The sequence below is a fragment of the Carassius auratus genome, chromosome 40 (assembly GCF_003368295.1).
Source record: "Carassius auratus strain Wakin chromosome 40, ASM336829v1, whole genome shotgun sequence".
In the NCBI taxonomy this organism is placed as follows: domain Eukaryota; kingdom Metazoa; phylum Chordata; class Actinopteri; order Cypriniformes; family Cyprinidae; genus Carassius; species Carassius auratus.
In genome coordinates this window covers 15,516,739-15,537,528 of record NC_039282.1, presented here as the reverse complement: position 1 = coordinate 15,537,528, position 20,790 = coordinate 15,516,739, and the positions used below count along the sequence as shown (strand labels likewise).

Below are 20,790 nucleotides of genomic sequence, written 5' to 3'. Positions count from 1 at the left end.
ATTCTCACAGTCACACTGACGGACTGAGAGAAAGTACCATCCATCCGTCCATTTATCTATCCATCTATCTAGATCTTTTGCTACACTGTTTTTACTATGGTAGATCAGTATGAAGGGATGGCCAGAGGCAGGACAGCTGTATGTAATTTAAACATGAGAAACGTTAAACTGAGGATACGAATGTGTCCCAGACAAGTCAAGATGATGAAGAACGTGTTGAAAGGTCACAAATTGAGTTGTTAATGACGTTTTTGACTCATACATGAAATATATCTACCTCTTCTGCAGTGCAAATGAGTCATTTTACAGTACTAGTGTTTACTGTTTTGAGTCTTTTGTTTTTAACTCAAGTGCTTTGTAACGTGAAGCTGTTTCACACTGATGCCAGACTCATTCATTTGTTATGAATAATCTGATCTGATCTTTTGGTTTGGTTCCTAGAAGTTTCAAATAAAAAGAGAAAATGATGAAATTACACAAAGAATGTGAAGAGAAGTATTTCATTCACTGCACTATTTAACAATAGACATTACTGCATGATTATTCAATGTATAAACCATTATATTTTTACAATTTCCAGAAAATAAATAAATTAATAAATTGAAACTAATTCAGATGAGCTTTACTGGCTTGACTGTGTAGAGTAGCACAATATTGCCAGAGCATTAAGCAATTAACATGCATTAAACATAAATAAATAAAGATTACCTAATTAAAATTATTTAATAATAATAAATTAAGAAAATAAATAAAAATATTGGACTAAATATAAATAAATGTATTAATTAATTTATTAACACAAAATAAATAATAAAATTAATACCAATTAATAAAAAATACAAATATTGAACCAATTAAAATTAATTGATCATTATTTAATTATTTAAAATCATCTTTAATTCTCTCACTCTCTTTCACTCTTTCTGTCGAGGCTGAAGAGTTTCCTTCTAAATCACCAACAGTTTGCTGTTTTTCAAAGGTGACAAGTACATATGAACTTGACCAAAACTGAGAAGACAGCTTAAAGTTATCTCAATGCTAAGTGTTTGAAACAAAACTTTCAGTGACCCAAACTTTATCGCAAACGTTATTGAATCATACCTGAAAGTGCTCACCGATGCAACCTAGTTGATTAGAGTTCAACTATATTCAAATAAGTAAAAAAAGTAATGCAATGCACCGAGAGCCAATGGCAATGCAGATAGTAGAGAAAAGCCCACTTCAGATGCTAGTAGTGATTTCAATGCATTACTCTAAGCAAGTGATATTTTTTTACAAGGAACCGGATCTCAGCAAACTTAAATGCATGTAAATAAAGCACAAGGGCTGTATATGATCTTCAAATACTACATCAGGTGTGATTTCTCAGGGTTACAATTTCAGTAAGTTAGCAGGAACATTATGTGTTTTGTGTAAATAATAATTCCTCAGGAGCGTCACATTGTGTCTCTGTCTGTGTGTAAACAAATAAATCAGGGATGCAGAATATCATCTCCGAGGGGCGTCGGGCTTCACCTGTCACTTTAGTCATTAGCTAAAACATCATCAGCTGCCACGACTGCGGCGTACAAGCAGCGAGAGAACTGTCAAGATGTTAGTGATCCCGTTATCACAGAGACACGTTCACACGCTTTCAGATACAGCAGCTGTCAGCTTTCCTCTGAATTTCTCCATCATTCTCTGAAACGGCACAGTCTTGAGACAAGTGCATTAGGAGAGAAGAAGTGGCCCTTTCGTACGCCACACATCCACCAACGCAGACACATCGGAGGCTTTTGAAAACAGAGACATAAGAGATTATTTGAAGAGGAAGATCAAGGCTACTGCACACAGAAAACCTCGTACAAAACCCCGTGATATAAACAGAGTTTAAAGGTCAGCTACTTAAACTTGGGTTTTTTTTCTGTGGAGAGACATAAACAGTCGCGCTGAAGAAGCAAAGCATGACGACACCGGCAGGTTTCCCAGAATGCACTCTTAAAAGTAAATAAGCTTTATTTTACGTCTCTATGTACCAGTGTTCATTTAATTTCATTGAGATAATGTTGTAGTCTTTGTTGAATGAGTTATTTTTCATATTTTCATAAAAAAAAAATTGGTTTTAGTAAAACATTTTTGTTTGTTTTTATTAGTTTTTTTAAATGTCAATATAGTTTTCAATCATTTTTGTTTTAGTTGTAGTTATTTTAATACATTACGTTACTAATGAGATAAATAAATAAATATAAAAGCATTTCCTAGACATTTAGCTGAAATAAAAAAAATTTTTTCAAGTAACATTTATAGTTTTAGTATTTCTTACCAGTTACACATAGTTAACTATAATAATAGCTACAAAAGCATGCAAAAGCACAGAATAATCACAATCCGATTAGTCTTTAAAAGCAATCAAAGACTAGCAAGTAAAACCATACAAAAAAAGTATTGTGGCGGTAAAATCATATTAATAGATGATAACACAATGGTACTTTGATATATGGTGATATGCATTATATTTAAAGGCTACTCTAAGGTATTTCATAGTACTATAATGCAAAAAACATAGTATTATCATACTACCACTATGTACAAATAGCACTTTTACCAAGAAAATCCAAACATCTGACGTTCAGAGAGCTACAGTTTACAAAGCACCAACAAAAACCAGCACAGAAACCCAAAGCAGCTCAGGATAAGCAAAACTGTCAGGTTCATCAAAATATCTACCAAGCTACTCATTAAAACAAACCTTGTGATTTGCATTTTGCAAAGAGAAAGCACTAACATTGACTTTAAACTACTTTTATTTATTTAGCAGACTACAGATGCTTATTTTGGCTGACAGAGGTTTTTTTTTTTAAACGTGTGAAAGCTGCTTTCCTTGTTCATTAGCGGAGAGAGTCTTAAAGGTCCTCGAATGCCCACGCAAGGACAAACAACGGATGAATTACAGTGTTTCTCCCAGCGTCCTTGAGTCTCAAAACAGCGTAACAGCAGAGAGAAAATACGCCACCCTCCACGTCCAGTGCACAACACTAGAAAACACATTAACTGCTGGGAAAATGCCAATGTAAAACACGCTTGTTAGTGGTGTTTGCTAAGGTGTAGAGCTCACAACCTCCTGTTTAAACAAACCCTAACCCTAAAGATGCATCACATTAGTGACATTTTGCAGGCAAAAAAGTACATTGTCTATTGTCAGTGTTTTCAAAAAGAGTCACTTTCAAACCAAGCATCTTTCTGTCAGTCAACATTACAAATTTACATGACCAACGTGAAACAATTGCTAAATGTGTACGGTAAATCTTCCGCCCTCATGCGAAATTCCCAATTGCATGGATTCCTATTGAAATTTTTAAGAACATTTGCAATGAATAAAGATAAAAAGGATGAAATCTTGCAGTGTGACTTCACAGATGTTTGATTTATATTCCAACATTAGGAAATGTTTTCCAAACAAATTCCTGACTTTATATAAACTTAGTGTTACAGTGGAATTAGGGATCTTTTTATTAATCTTAATATGAGTATAAAAGGTTGCATGCTCTGAAGAAACAAACACGTGTTATGCAAAGGGAAATCCACACTTCCAATCAACTTTCCTCTATGAAATCCCAACAAGATCGCCACACCCTGCTTAAAATAACAACTTAAACCAGCCTAAGCTGGTGTCTGAGCATGGATAAACTGGTTTGTAACTGTTCAAAAGTGTCTAAAATCCCCCTAAAACCAACAAAAATCTATCTGGAGACCAATCTGGGATCGTGCCAAGACCACTGTAGGCTGGTCTAAAGTTTTTCCAGCAAAATTGCTCATAATTATAATCCGATTGGTCTGTAAAATAGTACAAACCTAAAATCATAATATTAGATGTTAACATGATAGTACTTTGATCTATGACAATATGCATGATATTTAAAATCATCATCACACAAAACAACAACATGGTATTCTCATAGTAAAATGTGCATGAACAATATAATAATAATTGTCACTTTTTACTAGAAAACCCAAGCAACAATCCACAAAACACCAACAAAAACCAGCGCAGAAACCCAAAGCCCTGTCCTGATCAATAAAAGACAGCGATTTGAGATAAACGGCAATCATAAAACGCTTCTCACCAGGTGCAGCAGGTCGTAGATGGAGTCCGACGAGCGTTTGCTGTGTCTGTTGCGTTTGAGCACAGACATGACTGACTCAGGATCAGCAGAAACAGCCTCGGAGAGAAACACGCCGGCCCACTGTCTCTGACGCTGGATCAGTTTCAGGAAACGCCTCAGAAATCACAAATTCACTGCTGCAGCACCCGACAACATCCCTCCGCTCACGACAAATAGAACAAATAACAAAGTAGAGAGAGAGAGAGAGAGAGAGAGAGAGAGACTCGTCGCCCACCTTCTCTCTGCTCGTCCAAATCTGTATTCACCCGCCCGTTCTGATGCGACACCACCTCATTTATCTCCTCTCTCTCTTCCTGCCACGCTGAGCAAACACTGAGCCACATAAGTTAAGATACTCAAGACACATGTAAAAACAATCAAGGGTGAATGGAAAGAGGAAGAGGAAGAGGAAGTTGAAGGAATCTCCTTTAGAAGGTTGTTCTGATTGTTTGTGATGGGATGTGTGAGTTCAGCCACTCAAGAATATCAATGCTGTGAAAGATAATATGAACTAGTTGTCTGCCTGAAAGACTAGTTGATTACACCACCCGGCTTCATATTTGCCAAATTAAATCCATAATTGTTTCATCCATACTAATTTACGGTGTTTTGCTTTCCACAAAATATGCATTTCATGGAAGCCTTGTATCATTCCTTATAAAAACTCAACTCATTATTTTTTGAGTAATCCTAATTTGCACTTTTCTACTTCTTTGAAACTTTTGAAATTTGACTGCTTTTGTTTTGCGAAATTGATCAAAATACAGAATGATATTTAGGTAAAATTAGTAATATTAAATAAGTTTAAGTAATATCATCAAATTAGGGAATATTACACATTTTTACCAAGATGCATCATAAAATCAGAGTAAATAAACTCTTGAATACTGTTATAAGAATTCCTCTTTTTCTTACCACTTTAAACAAACAAATAAAAATATAAACCTTTACTTGAGAAGCCAAATCGGAACGCTTTTGGTTGCATTTTCTTTGGAGATTTCACTATTATTGATAATATTTAATGCAACAACCTACTGTTTTTAATGAGAGATCACCTCTGATTGCTTGATGACGTTCACTGGCTGTCTAATGGATAACTAATGGATACACTTTCCAGTAGAAGTCTAAAGAGGATGAGTGAAGTACTGCATTCTAATGATTTCTTCCGAAAAAACAAGCAGTGATGAATTGCACACAATAAAACAGAAATACTAGATCATTATCAGATGCATACTAGTCGATGCGGTCAATTCACACAATCATATTGAATCCGTTTTCAAATCTGTGTGGGGAAATCTTTTACCATCATGAAAATTCCCAATTGCATGGATTCCTATGGAGTTTTTGGCTAAGGAAATTAGCCAAACAACAGTAAATGTGACCGCAATTGAAGTGCTAAATCTTTGAAGAATGAATCTTGAAACTAACTTAGTGTTCCAGTGGAATTACGGATCTTTTATTGATCTTGTTATGAGTATAAAAGGCTCCACGGTGTGAAGAAACAATCAAACCAACACAAAGGAAGGGAAATCCACATTTAGAATGAATTTCCTTCCATTCCCTGCTTAAAATAACCTTAAATCAGCCTAAGTTAGTTCAATGGTCTTGACAGACAAGTGGTGGTCCCTCTGAAAAAAAAAAATAGTTTTCAGCTGTTCAAAATCATAAATAAAACATTTGAAAACACTTTAGGCTGGTTTAACCTCTATATCCAGCATGCAACAATACATAATACAAAAAAGCCGATTGCAAAAAATTGGGACACTGTTCAAATTGTGAGTAAAAAGGGAATTTAATAAAAATCATAAATCTCATAAACTTATATATTATTCACAATAGAATATAGATAACATATCAAATGTTGAAAGTGAGCCATTTTGAAATATTGGCTCATTTTGGATTTCATGAGAGCTACAAATTTCAAAAAAGTTGGGACAGGTAGCAATAAGAGGCTGGAAAAGTTAAATGTAGATATAAGGAACAGCTGGAGGACCAATTTACAACTTATTATGTCAATTGGCAACACGATTGGGTATAAAAAGAGCCTCTCAGAGTGGCAGTGTCTCTCAGAAGTCAAGATGGGCAGAGGATCACCAATTCCCCCAATGCTGCGGCGAAAAATAGTGGAGCAATATCAGAAAGAAGACAAAGAAGACTTAAGACATAAGAAATAAGCAACTAGAAGCCTGTATTAGACAAGAAAGGGCCACATTTATATACCTAAACTTGACTAACTTGTCCCCAAACGTTTGCAGACTGTTATAAAAAGAAGAGGGGATCCCACACAGTGGTAAACATGGCCTTGTCCCAACTTTTTTTGAGATGTGTTGATGCCATGAAATTTAAAATCAACGTATTTTTCCCTTAAAATGGTACATTTTCTCAGTTTAAACATTTGATATGTCATCTATGTTGTATTCTGAATAAAATATTTAAATCTGAAACTTTCGCATGATTGCATTCTGTTTTTATTCACAATTTGTACAGTGTCCCAACTTTTTTGGAATCGGGTTTGTAATTATGATCCAAATTAGGCTGGTTTCGGTTTCACCAGGCCATTAATAGATGCATTTCTAATGTGTTCTGGTTCAAAAACAACTTGCCAGAGGGGTTCTGAGGTATTTTTAACAACTCAACATGTCATCTTTAATGCAATTCTTTTTGTAGAGGTCTGTGAGTCGTGACGCAACGGCCAAAAATGTCCATCTGCATATGTATGTCTGTAGCAGTGGTGCTTAAAAGGTGATGAAGGGTTTTACTGTGTATACTGTCTAACAGCTGTCAGCATGCCTCATGATTTATTATATAGGACTGGAGCGAGTGTCTGTTTCATAACGACTGATCATCTGAACTGCCATGTGAAGAGAGAGAGAGACAGTCAGCGGGGGAAAATAAACAGAATGAATGCACAGGACTTAAAAGAGCACGGAGAGAAATGTGCCTTCAGATCCTGTGATTCAGGCTTCATTTCGGTTCGTGAACACATGCTGCGATGGTGAAGCGCAGCAGCTGACGAGATGCACCGCGGAACAATGATACGACAGAATCACTTCAGCTATGCAAACACATGCTGCCCCACGTCAGAAAGATCTCATTTATTTTTGTTGCACCATCCCTAGAGAACGTCCTTTCTTTGTCAATGTGTAAGAAATTTAAATGGACTATTTCCATTCATTTCCATTTTAATTTTGAATGAAGTTTTGAGGTCAGTAAGAAATTATCTTTGAAAGTAGGGCTGTCAAATCGATTAATCGCGATTAATTGCATCCAAAATAAAAATTTCGTTTGCATAATATTTGTCTGTGTGTATTGTGTATATTTATATGTATATGTAAATACACACACACATATATGTATTTAAGACATACATACATATATATATATATATATATATATATATATATATATATATATAATACTTCTTAAATATATACATGTAATTGTGTGTGTTTATTCATATAAATACACACACACACACACACAATAGGCACGATTGACTGATTTGACAGGACAATCTAAAATAAATTAATATTTTTATTCAGTAAGGATACATTAAAATGATCTAAAGTGACAGTGAAAACATTTATAATGTCACAAAATAACACCATTTCTTTTAGACTTTCTATTAAGCTGCACAACCCTTTTCAACATTGATAATAATCAGAAATGTTTCTTGAGCAGCAAATCAACATATGAGAATGATTTCTGAAGATCATGTGACACTGAAGACGTGCATCATGGGAAACAATTACATTTTAGAATATTACAACACAAAGCAGGTCTTTTAAATTTTACAGTATTTTTGATTAAATAAATGCAGCCTTGGTGAGCAGAAACAACTTATTTCAAAAACATGAAGAAACAAACGGAAATGCACAAAGAATCAGCCACCTGAAAGAGAAAGAGAAATGCTCACAGAAGAAGACCAGCGCTGAAGACTCGACTTGCCAAATCCTCTACTGAACACTTTTAGCATCAAAGACGTCTCCTGATATAACTAATCACACACACCGCAAGCCCAGCCGCCTGTTAAAGTGGAGATCAGCACAAATCACACAGAAAAATGTTTCAAATGATCCTCGAGTCCAAATCCCTCTCTATTCCACCTACAGAATAATATCCCAGCAGACAGCGAAGCACTGCTAATGTACCGTTATTCACACCTGAGCTCATGAAGTCAACGTGTTGACAGCTGCTTTAAAAATGGATACATTACAACAAGTTCCCGAAATTAAAACTGAATCCTGTAGTAGGGAAACAATAAATAACAATGAAGTCAGAGCTTTGACGAGCTTTTGGACACTTGCGTAAAAATGCATGAATGACACCGCATGACACATTAGCAAACAAAGCGGTATTTAAAAGTACAGATTTACCCTCATCACAAACCTTTTCTGAGTCATTTTTGCAATGACTTTTTAGCCACTAATTAGTTTTTCTGAAATGATTTGCTTAAAAAGTGAGCTTCTGCCATGCTTTTTAAGAAATAAATGCAAATAAAAGCAACATCTTTAATATTTTGCTGCACTGACATTTATATTTAATGTTACTTAATTAAGTGTCCCTTTTTGGGGACATATAGTGTTGAATCGCTGTGATGAATATTAGTCATGAATCACTAGTAAATAAAACTGCAATACACAAATATATATATTTATATATGTGTGTGTTTATAAATCCAGCTTCTTTGATATTTTGTTCCTAATGCATTGACATTCACAATAAGTTTGACTTAAGTGTCCAAATACTTTGTTGGGGACACAATATATTATAATGGCAGAGAAGATAAACAAACCCAAAATCCTAAGGGAAATCATAATTAGTTGTGTCTCACAGCTCAAAAGTATTTATATTTTCAGAGCATACTCAGACTAAACCTGAATTATGTTCATTAAAGTTATCCTGCATTACATTCAACTATGTGCATGTGTGTGTGTGTGTGTGTGTGTGTGTGTATATATGAGCGTGCACTAAAGCTGATTATAGATTCCTTTGCATTCCCCGTCTGCCCTAAACGCTTCTCTCTCCTTTTTAATAAAGGCCAGAGAGATAGTGCTATGCAAAGAGAAAGATACATGTCTATGCATGCCAAAAGCAATCTTCTCCAAGCTCCCAGCGAGACACAGAGTCCTGCTGTCTCTCTGCTTACCCAAAGTGCATCTCTCTGTCTGGGCCTGACAGCAAACCCACAGCAACACAGCCTTCAGATGCAGAACTAACTCATTCTGCACATCAGAGATGCTCAAAGACCAGGCATATAATGGGAGAGATCTAGTTTTATCATGCTGTGGGACTTGCTTGCAGATCAGACGGGGTGTAAAACTATTTATATTGCATTTAATTGGTGGAGCAAGCAGATTAATTCCACAAATATTTAGCAAGTTGTATTTCTGCATGAATATTCGAAACGCCAAACATCAGGAAATGCAAATACTGTCATCACTGATTGGTGCAACAGCTCGGAGCATATTCAAACGGTGTGAATTGTAGTTAGCATCAAAAATGTGCTAACAACGGCAAAATGTGGAAATCTTGACAGTGAAAACAGACCAAATGGACTGATTTCTAAACTGGTGCATCCAATTAAAAACTGTTAATTGAGTTTACACATGAATAATAAGTAGATAAGAAGTTTGCATATGTAGTAGTTGAGAATCAACATACTGGATTGACTACAATGTTCTGGAAAATGTTCTAAAAAAAAAAAACAATAGCCACATATTTGGAAACCAATTAAAATCAAGTCCAATTTAACCTCATTTTCTAAAAGTGGACCCCTCGTTAATTAAGAGTATCCCTGTAGTACATTATCAGCCGAACTAGGAACAAACCATGTAAGGTCTCAACTCATCAGTGCTCAAGTGACATAAGATGAACAGGGAATTCTGGGAACAGCTTTCTAAAAATATGTAAATATGGAAGGGTTGTGCAGAATCTGATTGGTTCCTTCATATCAACACGTCCATCCAATGAAACAACTGTGACTGCATCCAGCAGCTTGAAGATGTGGGAAAATAACTACACACACTGTCACTACATCTAAAAGTGATGTCTGTCTGGCACTTTTCAGAGAGAGACCACCTTCATCACCGCCTCCATGATTTGGCTAATTGTGCCTCATAATAAAGCAATTAGGATGCAAAAGAAAATCAAAGGGCCTCTGTTTTACCGTCACCCGTCTTAACGCAAACTAATTATCTCCAAACACTCAGCGAAGCTATTTGCACAAGATCCAGTTCATCATTACAGACAGGCATGAAGACAGACAGACAGACAGGGTCAAAGTTATTAATGTGACACGACAAATGACAGAATCTGAACTGTACGAGCCGTCCGGATGACAGATGGTGAAGCGCTTCTGCAGTGTGATTCTTCTCGCTCAGAGTTCAGAGTTTCGATAGGTCTCTCCAGTTCGAGATTTGGTGAGCGTGAACGAAACCCACGCACAGACAGGAAAAGTGTGCCATCGTTAAGGGAGGAGCCACACAAGATCTTGAAACAAAATCCATGAGATGAGAGCAGAGCTATTTACCTTCCCATAGTCGTCAAACTCAGCGAAGAGCTCCAAGTCGTCGTCTAAACTGTCTCCTGAAGTCTCCACGATCAGACCCACTCCATCGTCAAGAATCTCCTCTGTGGAAACACAATTACATTTATTATAGATAGCTGCATTAAACCGTGCAATGATTCTGGATGTTATATTAAAGCATTTCAGAGATTATCTGAGCATTTCTTTTAATATTTTGGTTATAATAATGCTTTCGGCTATCAATAAGACTGTAAAGTTAAACACTTTTTTCTAAAAACTCCCTTAGAAAGACAAGAGCATGAACCCCTTGATTATATTTTATAAAAGTGTTGCATTTTAACATGCACTAGTTAGCGGTTGTTTTGAAGCATTATAGCATCTTCAGTCAAATAAAAGGGTCAGCAGATCTCTGGGCTCCCCTCACCCTGACTCTGAGAGAAGATGTCTGTGTAGATGTTGTCCACAGCGTCCGAGCGTCTCGGTGGCAGGAAGCAGAGCTGTCGGCGGTCAACAGGGGGCAGCGTGTTGACGGTGAGAGAGAGAGAGACCTGAGCGAACGCCACCTTCATGTCAGAGAAGGTCAGAGTGTGTGCGTCCTTCCCGTTCAGCTGCAGAATCTCATCTCCCGCATTCAGACCTGCAATCGTTTAAATATGGTAATATTTCATGAATAATTAAGTAGTGAAATATTGCATTTATAGCCTTCTTGAGACATGCAAAGTGGATGAAATTGTGAAAATATAGAGAGGTTCCATGCAATTAATAAAAACAAAAAGCAAAGGGAGAATTTCTGATTTAAGAAAGGATATAAAAACTGAAGATCATGATTTTGGTCTTGTTTGGCGTGATACATTAATGCAAAAATAAATGTGAAAAAATAAATACAGTTTGTTTCTCCTCCTTGATTCATAATGAATACAGTTAAAATCAAAAACTGTAAAAATAATAATAAATATAAAAATAAAACTGCTGAAATAAAATAAAAGCTAATATAAAATAAAATAAATATTAGATTAAAAACTTTAATTTTAAAGCATGCTAACACTAAACTTAGAAATGTTGCATTGGCAATCAACTGAAATAAAATAATATAGAATAAGCTGAATTACTAAAACTGTATTTTGATATGGAAACCCCGCTTTTTACAATCCAGTGAAACTGCAACATATAAAATCAAGTCATGCCCTACTTTTTATTTTACTAAAATATGTCATCTAAGTTATACAATGCCCTTTCTTCACTGATGTGAAGGCTAGCAGCTAAATAAATAGATGCAATAAAAAAAGAGATTGTCTCTAGCTTTTGGATTCTGACCCAGTTCTCTGGGCGATGTGAAATGTCAGCAATAAGCCAGTCGGACCTGATCCCGCCACACTGATCACGCAGACATCACTCAGACAGACGAGAGTCTTATTCGGCATGTTGACAGTGTCTGGATGTCAAGATACGCTTGTTTTGATGGTCATTTAAAGGGGCCATATTTTATATTTTGCCTAGCGTAAAAGAGTAAGAGAAATGTTGAATATAAATGTACTTAAAATGCATTAGAAACTGAAAAACAGTTATTTTCAAAGTGTTGTTGTTTATTTAGATCCTCCAACGTCAGAATTAAATGTGCCAATTCTGTTACTGTACCTTTAAGGTTTCTGTATGCAAAATGCCTCTAAATGCTCTACAAAATCTTGAAGACGAGCAAGGAAAATCCTGTTCGGCATGATACGTCCTACTTTAATCGTCTCTCTGATTCTTTCTATCGTTTGTCATTATTCAGAGTTTAGAAGGGTTGAGACTAAATCTGCAATCTTTGGCTCTCAGAAACCCCATAGAGCTGACAACATGTTTCATAACACCAGGAGCACAGCGCTGATATCACAGCAATTACTTTACAGATGCTGAACAGACAGAGAGAGAGAGAGAAAGAAAAAAGGACAAACCAAGAGACAGGGGTGAGAAGAGAAAGAGAATGTAATTAGGGGGTGAAACATGCTAATGAACCTTTAGCGAACGCTAGTCCTCCAGCTCTCACGTCAGTGATATAGAGCTGCTGAACGCTGTCCTCTTCCACCACAGAGATAGAGAAACCTGTGAGAGACAGAGAGATGAAGTGATAGACATCCTAATCAAGTATAATCATGAAGCAGACCTCAGATTATTAAAGGGATAGTTCACCCAAAAATATCAATTCTGTCATCATTAGTTCTCCATCATGTCTTTTTAAACCCATCTGAATTTTTTTATTCTTCCATGGAGCATAAAATAAATTTTAGAATGATTCATTTTTCGAATTACGAATTCAAAATTGCTAATAATTTTTTAAATAAATAAATAAATATAAAAGCAAAAATTTAATAAAAACATAAATATAATCTTCTATGACTGTGTTGTTATTATAAACTAAAAGTATTAAAATTTGTTTTTGGAAATTGAATTAAAACTGAATTTAAAAAAATCTATATTAAATGTAAAACGTAAATAATTTTTTGTTTTTATTTTTTCATTTTGCCTTTTAACAACAAACTGAAATATGGGAATTGAAGTACTTAAATCACTAAATAAAATAAATGTATACAGTAAATAAATAAAGAGAAAACTAAAATATAAAAATGACAAAAGAACATAAAATAACTCAAATAATGAAAATTGAAAAATAAAAGCTAATTCAAATAATTAATAAATACCATAATAGTATATGAATAATACCAAAATAACATGGCTACAACTTATATTGACATTTTGTGATGTGGATGTAAGATCACCGAAAGGCAACCAAAGTCTCCAAAAACATGTGATAAGACTGATTCAGCTGGTCATGTGATCTCATTGTGTCGTCCAGCATAAAATGACCATATAAGATCAAATAAAATAGCATTTATTAAGTTACTACTGTGAGTGGGCGTACTCAAATCTATGTAAACTTTTTATTGAAACTATCATTTGAAAACTACTGGGAACACTTGTCATTTCCCGAACTTTTCCAGGCATCATTGTAAAATTCCCAGTATAAACAGGTGAGTGTAAAACAGTCATGATTTGATTCTGGCTCTCACCGTAGCCGATCATGCAGGACTCGTCCCGATCAAACTGGATGATCTTCCTGATCTTACAGTACAGCTCGATTTCCTTATACAGCTGAGAAGAAGAGCACAGGAGATTATTCGTTAATATCCCACTGAACACGACTCTAATATTCCACATTCAAAGAGCATAAACAACGCACACATGGGGCGGCATGAAAGGTCAAGGCTGTTGGATAGATTATGTCTGACCTGCACACTCAAAAAATGATAAATGAAGACGCTGAACAGATGTTAAAGGATGATGAAAGAACGAAGCAATTCCATTGCTGAAAATGCTAATTTGTAGGTCAAAATGTAAAAGGACTGGGAAAACATCTCCTTTTGTGTTTCACAGAATAAATGAGGATTTTGTTATTAAAGCGTGAAGGAGAGAGGAAGAGAAAGGGTGTTTGGATGAAGTGTGATGTCCCAGCAGGATGAAAGTAATGAGACAGCATCTAAGCAGCGGGTGGGAGAGCGAGTTTAACTCCAAACCTACCAGATCATAAATATCCTCCTCCGGTTTGGGGATATAAAACTGCACTTGGTTCTCAATGAGGAACTTGAGCCGCATGTAGTGTTTAGTGGGGTCCAGTTGGTGAGCCTGGAGAGAGACCAGGAGAGATGAAAGCAGACACACGTTTAGTGGATGAAGAGCGATGCCAAGACATGTTACTGGGCTGTATCTTGTTCTCAGTGGTCCAGATGGACAGGAATCACACGCTTAAAGGCCCGAACGCTCATATCAGAGAGGATGCAGCACATTTGCATTCGGCATGCATGCGAATAAATTGCTTTATACAGGGTGGACACAAGCTTGAGACTTTAAAAACTCTCTGAGGGACACTGCATCTGAGTTTACTACACCAGTGACCTTCACACTGACATTCAATTCCTCTGAAAAAACCTGTCATCTGAAGAGAACTCCGAATGTTTCTTGCACCAAAGACCTTGGCGTTTCCTGTCGTTACCTTGCAGATGGACTCCAGCATGTCGAGGGGCGACTCTCCGGGTTGGATGATGGCTAACACAGGCCGGTCGTTTGGCAGCAGCACCCATGATGGAGTGAGGTGGTCTCTGGACCAGATGTCGTGATCTGTGTTGGGTCTTGGCAGACCTTTCACTGGGGTCTTGGTGTCTTTCTGTAGTGTGATAAAACAAAGCAGAGTGAAGCCGCAGCTGAGAACGAGGCCTTTAGAGATGCTATTAAACGTGAAATGATGATGATCCTCGTCTCATCTAATCTAAGCACTCATCGAATATCTTGAGGTGCACTGTATTCTTATAATGTCTAGCATAAAAAAAGACATGATTGGAAAACCATAACAGCATGCTACATTATTTCTGAAGTATTTATTTTGTGCAAAGTATGCACATTTTCTGTATGCATAAAATACATTTAAATACATGTCACAAAATGTACCGTATACAACTAGAGTATACTGTTCTGTGTACCGTTTCCCATGATGCAATGCTCTTAACTTGATATTCAAATTCCATTGTGGTCACTGAACTGAAAGTAGTATCAAAAATGATTATTAAACATTTGAATGGACTTCTAAAAGTTACACTTTCATACAAAATTGGATTACATTTATGTGTTTTTATACACCGTGAGAGTATGTGACAATAATATAGCATATAATCATTGCATACTATTTTTTGTATGCAGTATACATTACGCTACCATTATTATTATTTTTTATTAATCAAGTATCTTATTAAAATGAATTTTTAAAATGAATTCTGATCTTTTGAACCTTAACTTGCATCAAAAATGCATCATGCTTTCCACAAAAATATGAAGCAGCACAACTGTTTCAAACATTGATAATAATCAGAGATGTTTCTTGAGCAGCAAATCAGCATATTTTCATGATTTCTGAAGATCATGTGACACAGAAGACTGGAGGAATGACAGCTTTGATCACTGCAATAAATTATATGGTGACAAGAAGAGACTTCATCTTACTGACCCAAAATTTTTCAGCAATTAAACATGGATAAAAATGCACTGCAATCTCCCACTCCACCATCTTTCCTTCTCTGCTTATGATGGAGTGAGTGAATCAGAACATCAACCCTTTTATCAGCACCCCAGGTCAGTGGATTATAGCACAACCACCTGAACTATTGCTACACCACGAACGCCTACACATCCACCAACGCCAGCGATGAATATACACCCACATCTCTGCCAAACCTCTCCAGAGATCTGGCCCAGAGCGCATCTCTCTGAACAGGGCAATCACATAGTATTTTGAATGTTTTTGCCACTTTTCACTTTTATAGATGTAGTGTTGTATTGAGAGATGCATGTTTCTTACCGTCTTCTCACAGGAGGATCCCTCAAACGTGCCTTCAAGAGGACGATGAACTTGGTCATCTCCTTCCGCAAAAACCTGTCTCAAAAGATCATCAATAATTCAGCAGTCACCCACCAAAACCAAAACATGAAAACCAACTGTATGTGTTTTCTATAGCACTCATTTAATCTGCTCATATTGTCTTTTGTCCTTTGCTTGAGATTTGTTAAATTTGCTGGTCAACCAGAACCACCAGCATGTAGCATGTCAGAGCAGCATGCAAATGAATGTGCATTTATTTTTTATTTTTATGATCTGTGCATAATATGCATGTTTATGACTACTGGAAGAAAACACCGAGTGTGAATGAAGTGTGTGTGTAGTTTACCTGGCTGATGCTGGGATGCCCTTTACTCTTTCTCTTGGAGTGGGTGTCCAGACCCCACAGTGAGGAGAAGCGACTCTTGCGTTTGCTAGTGGAGCGCGAAATCGCCTGTGTCCTACGCCTCACGCCACTCTCAGTGCGAGCCGCCACCTACAGACACAAAACAGCCACATGAGGTATGGGGAAACATTCATACTGTGTGCCCCGGCGATCAAACTGACTAGACTGCTCCTAGCAGGAGTCTGAGATATGAACACAGCTGCTCGGTAAAACCGGTTCTCATCGATTCAGTCACACTGGTGTTCAGCCGTGAGCTTCATAAGCAAAGGTGTTCAAGTATCTGGGTATAAATTGGCCATTACTAGGTCTAAATTGGCTATTATTGGTGCAAACTGCTTATTAACTACCGTATTTTCCAGGCTATAAGTCACACTTTTTTTCATAGTTTGGCTGGTCCTGCAACTTATAGTCAGTTGTGACTTATTTATCAAAATTAATTTGACATGAACCAAGAGAAATGAACTAAGACAAATGAACCAAGAGAAAACATTACCGTCTCCAGCCACCAGAGGGCGCTAATGCTCAGTGCTCTTGTAGTTTACCACAGAAAACAGAGCGCCCTCTCGCGGCTGTAAACGGTAATGTTTTCTCTTGGTTTTTGGATCTAAATAAATGCGACTTATAGTCCAGTGTGACTTATATATGTTTTTGTCCTCATCATGACGTATTTTTGAACTGATGCGACTTATACTCAGGTGCGACTTATAGTCCAAAAACTACGGTAGTCTAAATAGGTAATAAGGTTTTCTAAAACTGGTTAGTAGCTGGACTAATTAATAAGCTGGCTTAAATTGGTCATTAGCTTGTCTGAACTTGTCATGGGATGGTCTAAACTGCTTGTTAGCTGGTCTAAATGCATATTTTCATTAGTCTAAACTGTTCATCAGCAGAGTAAACTAGTTGAAAGCTAGTCTAAACTGGTCATTAGCTGGGATAAACTGGTCACAAATTGGTCTAAACTGGTAGTTGGTTTGTTGTTGGTTTTTGCAAGCTTGCACCAGGTAATGATCAGCGAGAAACCAGCTGCTTTTCATGATTTTCAGTTGAAAAGTCAATGCCCTGATCAGATCTGCTTGAGATTTTTCCCCTATGTGTCCATAAACACTGAACGTTTTTAATGGTGACCGTATATTTAAGGAGTGATTTAAATCATTAATAAAATAAGAATGCATAAGCATGTACGTTTGCTGAATACAAACAACCCTGAAAAGACAAATACCCACTGCATAATTTTCAGGATACAGTTTCTCAATAAACTGCATTCAGTCTGTCACAATTGTTCTTGCTCTTACTTTCTCAAAAGAAATGTCAGAGGACGGATTTCATCCATCACTGCTCTTTTATTCAGTCGGTAGATGTGACTTTCCCTACTAATATCAAATAACACTTAATCATTCATAAATGAGCAGCCAACACACAAAACTAGCTTGCTTCCTGTGGTCACTCGGGTCCGGATGAATTTTAAAGGTTAGTGAAGTGTTTGGTGAGTTCTTTTCAGTGTCATTCAAAAATTATACACGCTCGTTGTGTTGAGCGCGCTGTGGCATTTCTGGGTCTCCTGATGGAGAAAAGCACTCGGGCTGCATCAAAAACCCTCTCCACTTCTCTGAACCAACCATTATTTGTGAAGAACAGCACTTCATTTGGACCCAACACTCATCCTCTCTCTGAAGAACATCCCCAGCCCCTCCACACAACAAACATTTATCCAAGCTGCATAGACAAAAATAAAATCTCCCTGTATCCCAGTGTCCTCTAGCTCCTACACAGACCGCCGGAGCTGGAGGCGAATCTGATGATGGAGGTATTGATCAGCCAGAGCCATGGCACACATCCAAGAGAAAATACAGCGAGCGACCCTTAAACTACTGTTTCCCTTTACGCCAAAATCTATTACCTATATACACCAACACTGACAGAGGGAAGGAAGCATGTAAATACATGCATTCTGGGTAAAAATAGAGCGATAGTGATGCTCTTGGTGTAGGTTTCTAAGCAATGCTTCTGTTTGAAATATGTTAGATACCGAAGTAAGTTCCCTTAATGACACCAGGGCGTTGTTCTGTCTGCTTGAAAGGAGAAAGACCGAAATCTCTAAAACTGTCAGTCAATATTATATTTCACACAAAAAAATTATTTCCTCAAATTAAACAAAAGTTATTTTTATTTTGCTCTGTATTTAAAAAATATATTTTATATATACTGTGTGTATGTGTATATGTGTATATATATATATATGTACACACACACACACACACACACACACACACACACACACACATATATATATAATAAAATGTATGCATTTAGCAGACGCTTTTATCCAAAGTGACTTAAGAGTGCATTCAAGCTAAACATTTTTACCTAATATACAGTACAGACCAAAAGTTTGGAAACATGACTATTTTTAATGTTTTTGAAAGAAGTTTCTTCTGCTTATCAAGCCTACATTTATTTGATCAAAAATAAAGAAAAAATGTAATATTGTGATATATTATTACGATTTAGAATAATTGTTTTTAAATTTATTATACTTTAAATTATAATTTATTTCTGTGATGCAAAGCTGAATTTTTAGGATCATTATCACATGATCCTTTAGAAATCATTCTAATATGATGATTCATTATCAAAGTTGGAAACAGTTCTGCTGCTTAATATTTTTTCAGAACATTTAGGATACTTTGATGAATAAAAAGTAAAAAAAAAAAAAAAAAAAAAAAGAAGCTATGTTTTTAAAATTTTGTAATAACATTATACACTACTGGTCAGTAATTCGGGGTCAGTAATTTTTTTTCCTTTCTTTTTTTTTTAAATAAAATCAATACTTTTATTCAGCAAGGATGTGTTAAATTGATAAAAAGTGATAGTAAAGAATATATATTATTAAATTTTTTTTTTTTTTGAATAAATGCAGTTCTTTTGAACCTTTTATTGATCAGATATATTAGACAGCAGAACTGTGTCCAACACTCATAATAAATCAGAATATTAGAATGATTTCTAAATGATCATGTGATCGACTGATGTTACATGTGACACTGAAGGCTGGAGGAATGATGCTGAAAATTCAGCTTTACATCGCAGGAATAAATTATTTTTTTTAAGTATATTCAAATAGAAAACTATTATTTTAAGTTGTAATAATATTTCACAATATTACTGTTTTTTCTGTATTTTTGATCAAATAAATGCAGGCTTGATGAGCAGAAGAAACTTCTTTCAAAAACATAAAGAACATAAATAATAATTTTTCCAAACTTTTGTTCTGTACTATATATATATATATATATATATATATATATGCACTAAGATATATTTTGCATATATATATATATATATATATATATATATATATATATATATATATATACAGTACAGAACAAAAGTTTGGAAAAATTATTATTTATGCAAAATATATCTTAACGCATAATAACATAATACATATAAAATAATTTTGTATATCTAGAAAAATCTTTAATGATATCTACCTATTTATCCACACAGAAATATCTATATCTATATATAGGAGTAAACTGACTGAATAAATGATGGAAAACTGATGGATAATTACCAGTGCATGGAAGGAAGAGACTGAAAAAATGCCCAGTCGGCCCATGGCCAGTTTGGTGGGACGGGAGGCGAAGGCCAGCAGGCGTTTGGGGTTGGGAAGCTCGCCCCCCTGCAGGCTGGACAGGTAACAGCGGAAACGGAAGAGATCCATGTGGAACTGCTCTAAATTCTGCTCCCACAGGAAAATCTGTGAGGAAAAGAGAGAAAGTTATCGGTTAGATAACAGACTAGCAGCATTTAATATTTGTCAAAAAGATCAATCTCTCGAAAAACAAGGTCATTACATTATATTAAGAATTAAAGGACCATCTCTAGATATCTAGAAGCTTCCCTGCCTTGTTTAGTCTGGTTTGAGCAAATAAAATGGTGTTTGGAGGGCAGTGGAGTGTGTTTATACACCACGCCGTCTCCTCCCAGACACTTTTTTTTTGGATGTCGCGGCGGAGGGGGCAGCGGTCCAGACAACACACAAAGTAGCAAACAACGGCGCCACACATTCCACTGGCAGCGAGGTCTGGGACTCCAGAGGAACTCAACCCTGCTGCCATTCACCAGGCCACAATGTGTAACCCGACGCTGCCAAAATCAACTACCCACACAAACACACCGCTTACCCTCCTCATTCTGAGCTCTGTGTCTTACGTAAACATCCATTGAGCGGAACGAGTGTGTGGAGTGAATCTATGTTCTGTCAACATTGTGACAGCATCAGAATTACAGTGATGGAAATCTGCAGTGA

General features: G+C 36.2%; 1 protein-coding gene across 4 annotated transcripts in view; it reads right to left on the bottom strand.

The window, feature by feature from the left end:
* The window catches only part of LOC113058683 (T-lymphoma invasion and metastasis-inducing protein 1-like), a 68,620-nt gene that overhangs the window by 9,278 nt on the left and 38,552 nt on the right, over positions 1-20,790 (bottom strand). For 3 of the 4 annotated variants that reach the window (XM_026226823.1, XM_026226824.1, XM_026226822.1), the window contains 9 exons: positions 20,053-20,238; positions 16,422-16,568; positions 16,055-16,129; positions 14,699-14,869; positions 14,227-14,331; positions 13,719-13,800; positions 12,667-12,753; positions 11,096-11,308; positions 10,675-10,775 (listed from right to left, as the gene is read on the bottom strand). In XM_026226823.1, coding sequence (XP_026082608.1) covers positions 10,675-10,775; positions 11,096-11,308; positions 12,667-12,753; positions 13,719-13,800; positions 14,227-14,331; positions 14,699-14,869; positions 16,055-16,129; positions 16,422-16,568; positions 20,053-20,238 — 1,167 coding nt within the window. Of the gene's footprint in view, positions 1-4,103; positions 4,565-10,674; positions 10,776-11,095; positions 11,309-12,666; positions 12,754-13,718; positions 13,801-14,226; positions 14,332-14,698; positions 14,870-16,054; positions 16,130-16,421; positions 16,569-20,052; positions 20,239-20,790 lie in introns of those variants that run through there. The other variant, XM_026226825.1, reaches the window with a different exon arrangement.